The sequence below is a fragment of the Gekko japonicus genome, unplaced genomic scaffold (genome assembly GCF_001447785.1).
Source record: "Gekko japonicus isolate JY-2015 unplaced genomic scaffold, Gekko_japonicus_V1.1 scaffold6238, whole genome shotgun sequence".
In the NCBI taxonomy this organism is placed as follows: domain Eukaryota; kingdom Metazoa; phylum Chordata; class Lepidosauria; order Squamata; family Gekkonidae; genus Gekko; species Gekko japonicus.
This window is the reverse complement of record NW_015170459.1, coordinates 4,582-11,356: the sequence shown is the minus strand read 5'-3', so window position 1 is coordinate 11,356 and position 6,775 is coordinate 4,582. Positions and strand designations below refer to the sequence as shown.

Here is a 6,775-nt window from a genome sequence, read left to right as displayed (position 1 = left end):
CGGCGGCGTTGCAGAGCGTCTCCTGCGCATGCGCAGGAGACGCTCTTGCACTTTCGGGGGGATTTAAACATCCCCCCGAAATTTTTTTTCACTTTTTACATTTTTGTGCACACGTGGGGACTGGCCCACGTGTGCACAAACCTCCCCCTCCCCCCCACCTGCCCCCTCCGTGCTGATTTAGCGATCCGCACGGAGGGGGCAAGTTGGCTATTAGATATATAGATGTTAGTACTGTTGACGTTAATATCGCAATATACTTGTAGAGTTCTTGCTTCTATCAGTTTGCTATTTATATGTTATTTTGTTAGTTGTTATGAGAGAAATCTCTGATCATCTTCTTATTCTTCGCTTCAAAAGGCCATTTTCCGTCCTTCTGCCTTTATTTCGGCTTTCTGTCTCTGAAGTCGTATACCACTCTGGCAGGTCCTGCACCCTTTTCTGCCACAGAGTCCTCTTTCGTTCCAGAGGTAGCAGAGTCACTCGACTTCGTTTCTTCCTCTTTGGACTCTTCCTCTTCCCCCAGCTGTCGTCTCAAAAATTCTTTGCATTAATGACCTCCAAAATTAACAGCCTTGCTAAGGTTTTGAAAACTGAAAGCTGATGTTTCCTTTATTGAGTCAATCCATCTCATTTTGGGACTCCCTCTTTTCCTACCGCCTTCAACTTCTCTACAAAACACCAGGCACTAAAACCAAGCAGATGGTTCCTGCTGGGAAAACCCCTGTGTTTGAGACAGATGCTAATTCCTTTTGTCTTTTTTCTTCACTGCCGATCCCTATCCCACCCATTACAGTCTTCCCATTTTGCATGAGTCTCAGACTCCACATCATCTCACAACTCCCTGGGGGGAAAGAAAAAGCCCCATAGCCAAAAATCATCCTGATCTGAATTTTATATTCAGATATAGCCTATATTATATTATGGAGCTGCGGTGGCTCAAGTGGTTAAGACGCTGAACTGCAGGCTGTGGAAGGTCGGTAGTTCAGCAGTTCGAGACCCGGGTGCCGCATGACGGAGTGAGCTCCCGTCTCTAGTTCCAGCTCCTGCCAACCTACCAGTTTGAAAGCAAGAAATTGCAAGTAGATAAATAGGTACCACTTCAGTGGGAAGGTCACAGCATTCCGTGCGCCTTGGTGTTTAGTCATACCGGCCACATGACCATGGAAACGTCTTCGGACAGCGCTGGCTCTTCGGCTTTGAAACGGAGATGAGCACCACAACCCTAGAGTCAGACTCCACTGGCTTTCGAGCAAGGGAAACCTTTACCTTTACCTATAGCCTATATTATCTCAAGACACAAAGAGACAGCCTGCAAGGCAGGTTCGTGTTTAGTGACTTTGGAATAGAGGTTAAGAGTTACTGACTTGGTGAAGGCCACCTGGCAGCTGCATTGGTGAGCTGGGAATGGTAACCCTTTCACAGGTAACCCTTTCCTTCCTGTGTCACACTGGCTTCAGCATTTGTGAGTGCATAAGCACTTATGGAACCTTGATTGTTACATCTGTATTCTTAATGGCAAACAGAAAGGTACTGAAAGGATTCTTGACACCATACAGGACGCCTGCAGGAGACCAAGGAGCTAATCCCAGTAACCCACATAAACCACACCACCTATCATGGGCACTGAGTATTCAAGTGCTCCTAAGTTATCTAAGTTCGGGTTAGAACAGATTTTTAAAAAGTACTTCTTCACCCGAAGAGTGATTAACACATGGGATTCACTGCCACAGGAGGTGGTGGCAGCTACAAGCATGGACGGCTTCAAGAGGGAACTGGATAAACATATGGAGCAGAGGTCCATCAGTGGCTATTAGCCACAAGATATAGATGGGAACTCACAGGCTGGGGCAGGTGATGCTCTGTATTCTGGGTGCTTGGCAGGGGGCAACAGTGGGAGGGTTTCTAGTGTCCTGGCCCCACTGATGGACCTCCAGATGGCACCTGGTATTTTTGGCCACTGTGTGACAGAGTGTTGGACTAGATGGGCCATTGGCCTGCTCCAACATTGGCTTCTCTTATGTTCTTACCACTTGCACTATAAACCGATTGAATAGCCTTGGCTTTCTGTAAGGAATCCTAGGAACTGTGATTTGACCATGCATTAGGATAGCAGATCTTGCACATGCATACACACATACAAAGTAAATGTACACAAATGTGCACAATGAGGGTCTTCCAAATCCAGGGTTATTATCCCAACCATCCAACATTCTGCTTTCCCCATCTTTCTAGTTTCTGATCTATCGGAAGAAAGTACTTTCCAGAGAAGCACACACATCCTGACGTGTTTAAAAAGAACACAGATTACAAAATACTAATCAGTACTACACTGTACACATTCATATTCAAAATATATTACACATCTAATGTAAATATGCTTGTGTAAAAATACATATCACTGGCAGCTTGCACATTTTGTCTTTGGGGTCTTTCTTTCATGTGCACAGTATAGTACTGATCTGTGTTATACCTCCTTTTTAAAAAATTACTTGTTCAAAGAAGGGACACTCTTAGATATGTAGAGGAGAAACTCTCTACAATGGGAATATCCCTGGATTATTTAGCCCCCTTTTCAGATAAACAAGCCTATGCTATTATTAAACAAAGATTTCTCCACATCGAAAGGCAAGAACTTAGGGAACGCGCAGCCAGCAGATGCTCCCCAAGCAGGTTGGGGACTTTTGACATGGGCTCCACTGCGAAGTATCTGTCGAGTTTAACAGCCCCACATCATTGCAGAGCATACATGCTTGCACGCTTTAATGTTCTGCCATCAGAGGTGCTTTTAGGGAGGTACCGCCAGATACCATATGTAGACAGACTTTACCCTTGCTCTCTAAAAGATATAGAATCCACTACACACTCCATACTTCATTGCCCCCTCTATAGGGATATCCGATCTCGTTTTATTACTCCACTTCTAGAGGGTGAGAGCTGGCACTCTGATGACTCAACTGGTCACTTTCTTCTGTTTCATTCTAATTGCGAAATAATGGAGGCGGTTGCAAAACTTTCATATTATGCAATCAGAAGACGAGGCCTGAATAGCCAAGTGTGAGCGACTGATGCATTTCAGTATTCTCCCGTATTTCCATGATGTTTTGTGCTTTCATGCCAATAAAGGTTTTGTGTGTGTGAAAAAAGAAGGGACCCTTGACTGGACAGGCCTGCAGTGCCGTTTTCCCTTCAAATGAAATATCATACCCTGGTGCAACTTAGGAGGCAAGTGTTCAAAAATGTGGTCTTCAGCTACTGTCAGTGCGGAGTTCTCTTCCAGCTGATCCTCTTCGCCAGCCTCTTCCTCTTCAGGGTTCGTCTCCCCTGCGCTATCTTCTACGGCTCGCAGAGGCAGCAGAGGTCTGGGATGATGGAGGAGACCTGAGCAGGGAAGACAGATGAGTGGAACTTTTGCAGGTCAATCAAAAGCTTTACAAGTCCATTGGCTACATTTCTTCAACATCTCACACTGGGGGGGGGGGGGGGTAGCTACAGTCCTACCCAAAAAACTCTGGACTTCAGAGTTCAGTCCCAAAAGGTCACAAGTTAGGGTTGCCAAGTTGACTTGCCTGCAAAGCGGGGAGATTCCTGGCTCCGTTGGGAGTCCCCCCGTGTGCACTTTGCGTGCGCGTGCCACAATGACGTCACCAGAAGTGACATCATCGCATCGCCCATGTTGGGGGGGGGCACCGTGACTCGAGGGAAAACCATAAGAGTTTCCCCTCGAGTCACAGAGTGTCCCCCCACAACGTGGCCAGTGTGATGAAGTCACCTCCAGGTGACATCATCACACTGGGGACGGGAGTTCCCCCCGGGGCCTGATCCATCGGCGGCGGTAACGGGCCTCCTGGGCGGGAATTTACCCGCCCTCAGCGGGGGCTTGGCAAGCCTATCACAAGTCGACTTGCTCATATTTGCAGTCGTTCCAAGACTTTGTGTGCTTCTGAGCCTACTCTCTTGCAGCAGATAAACTGCACTACTCATACACCCATGCAATTCACACACGAGTCATCAGGACAAAGATGCAGTGGATATGTTTGTTGCACTACAGGTAGTCCACCACAAGATGACACTATAGATATTAGCTGTTTGCACAGGCCACAACAGAAGTTTGCTACATAGTAGGTGGAACGCAGTAGAAGAAGAAGAGAAGAGATTGGATTTATACCCCGCCCTCACTACCGAAAGGTGTCTCAGAGCAGCTTACAAACTCCTTCCCCTTCCCCTCCCCACCACAGACACCCTGTGAGGGAGGTGGGGCTGACAGAGCTCATGACAGAAACTGCTCTTTTTTCAAGAACAGCTCTTATCAGAGCTAAGGCTTGCCCAAGGTCAACCAGCCAGGTGCAAGTGGAGGAGTGGGGAATCAAACCCGGTTCTCCCAGATTAGAGTCCGCACACTTAACCACGACACCAAACTGACTCTCCCTGGACCAAAAACAGAGAGAGAACAGCTAACACCATTATGACCTTTCAACATCAACGTCTCAATACATTATACTATACTGTACTACAGCCATGGTGAATGACTGAGGGGTGTCCCAGTCATGGTGCCCAAGGCGGACCTCCACAGTCTCTGAATCCCAGAGCCAGGAGGCAACATCAGGGGAAGGCCTCCGACTCTATGCCCTGTTGTTGGCCCTCCAGAGGAACTGGATGGCCATTGTGTGAGACAGGATGCTGGACTAGATGGACCCTCACTGGTCTGATCCAGCAGGGCTCTTCCAATGCTCTTATCAGGGGTTGACAAGTGTTCTACTCTTGTACAGTTCACTGTACACTGTACAAATTCAACAGCGCCTGTGCAGCAGAGCATCCAGTTGGATTGTGCCAGCGGCATTCCCACCTGCAGCTCTAGGCACAGGTACAAGATTACACAGAGCAGATTTTCTTGTCATATCTAAAACTGAAAAGCACGGCTTTCTTTTTAGCCAAACTCTGTAGGCACAGCCGAATACGAAGCCATCTAAGTTATTCAAAGGCTGTGCAGACAAGGTCGCCATGGGAAGGAATCTAATCCTCAGCCCTCATTCGTTCAGTCCGACCGCCTGTATGGTACGTGCTCTGCACAGCAACAGAGTGAATAATGTGGTCTCTCTTACTCTTATATTTGGCTTTAGCATGAGGCTTTTCAAAATGCACAGAACGTCTTCCTCCACCGGGCAGAACTGAAAGAGACCTCCGCAACAAGTATGTCCAAAACAAGAGTTGTGGTTTTTGGTAGAAAATGCCCATCAGGAACTCATTAGCATAATAGGCCACACCCAACAGCAGGAACCTATTAGCATATTAGGCCACACCCTCATAACTTCCCCTGGCTTGCCTGGGCAAATCTGTCAGCGAGTGATGACAGAGTGCTGTGTGGAAACATGAAGTGTTCAGAATACATGCCTATTGAAAGAGAGATCCTTGTCAGAGAAGGATCTTGTGATCAAAAGACTTCCCCATAACAGTTACAGTTCACCAGCAACTCATTTTTGTTCCAAAATTCAATAAATCATATTTTGCTTGAGTGTAACCCAGACTCTAGGTCACTTTACCAACAGCTAATGAGAAAAGATTTGGAATTTATTTAAATTCCTGGTGGCAGCAGAAACTACCCTGTTTGTGAACACAAAGTATAATGTAAAGTGAAAACCAGTCCTCCCCAAATAAGAGGTCACCACAAAGGCAGGGAAGGCAGTTTAAATGCCTCCCCGATCCTTCCAGGGGCCCCCCTGGCCTGCCCGCCTCGGAGTCGCCGGGGGGGGGGGTCGCTCTCCAGGCCTTCCCTCTGTAGCCAGGCATGCAGAGGTTTTGGCTGTAGCGGGCGTGGCCAACTCTGAAGCCAGACGGAACTCCATTCCTGTGCGTTCCTGCCCAAAAACAGCCCTGGTTTTAAGTGCTTACCAGTCTTTTTCAAGAAGTGCAGAGCATCCCTGTAGCCCTGTTTGCACATGTCCCGCATAACCTGCACATAGATATAAAGGCAAAGCATGTTTAGAATGCAGGAAGGCTGAGTCTGTAAACAGGACTTTGTTGACCAGGTATCAGTACAGGAGGAAAGGCGAGAAGTGCCTGTTCTTCCACTAGGGCCACCCCAACCCCAACTACATGATACATTACAGCAATAGACAATACCAGGAGCGAAGTCTGAAGATGGGCAGCATTTTTTCCTCACCACCCAGCTGAAACAGGCATAAGTAGGGAGATGTGATCTGTTAAGATCTTAAGATCTGTAACAGATGAAAGCAGGCAGAGTTGGTCAGTGGACCTGAATGTTAACAACTGGGAGAGAAACCGCAGCAGCAGGATGAGTTTTAAGTGGCTTCCTGCTGTTTGCTGCTTGACAGGTGTAGCAGGGTGGAGTGCAGTGTTTCCTCTAGTGCAGAGCCAGTTTGGTGCAGTGGTGAAGTGCGCAGACTCTAATCTGGGAGAACCGGGTTTGATTCCCCACTCCTCCACTTGCACCTGGCTGGATGACCTTGGGCGAGCTGTAGTTCTGAGGAGGAGGAGGAGGAGGAGGAGGAGGATTTTGAAATGTACTGAGTTCAGAGGTGTTGAGTAGTGATCAGCTCATGTAGAGCGGCTTACAAACTCCTTTCCCTTCCCCTCCCCACAACAGACACCCTGTTCTGAGACAGAGCTGTTCTTGAAAAAGAGCAGTTTCTGTCAAGAGCTCTCTCAGCCCCACCGACCTCACAGGGTGTCTGTTGTGGGGAGGGGAAGGGAGAGGAGTTTGTGAGCCGCTCTGAGACTCCTTTGGGTAGCGAAGGGCCATGGGGTATAAATCCAATCT

General features: G+C 47.9%; 1 protein-coding gene across 1 annotated transcript in view; it reads right to left on the bottom strand.

Moving 5' to 3' along the window:
* Positions 1 to 6,775, bottom strand: part of PNPLA2 (patatin like phospholipase domain containing 2) — a gene marked incomplete at its 5' end in the record, with an annotated part of 19,208 nt that overhangs the window by 9,309 nt on the left and 3,124 nt on the right. The window contains 2 exons of the mRNA XM_015418312.1: positions 3,205 to 3,378; positions 5,887 to 5,947. Of these exons, the coding sequence (XP_015273798.1) occupies positions 3,205 to 3,378; positions 5,887 to 5,947 (235 nt within the window). The remainder of the gene's footprint in view (positions 1 to 3,204; positions 3,379 to 5,886; positions 5,948 to 6,775) is intronic.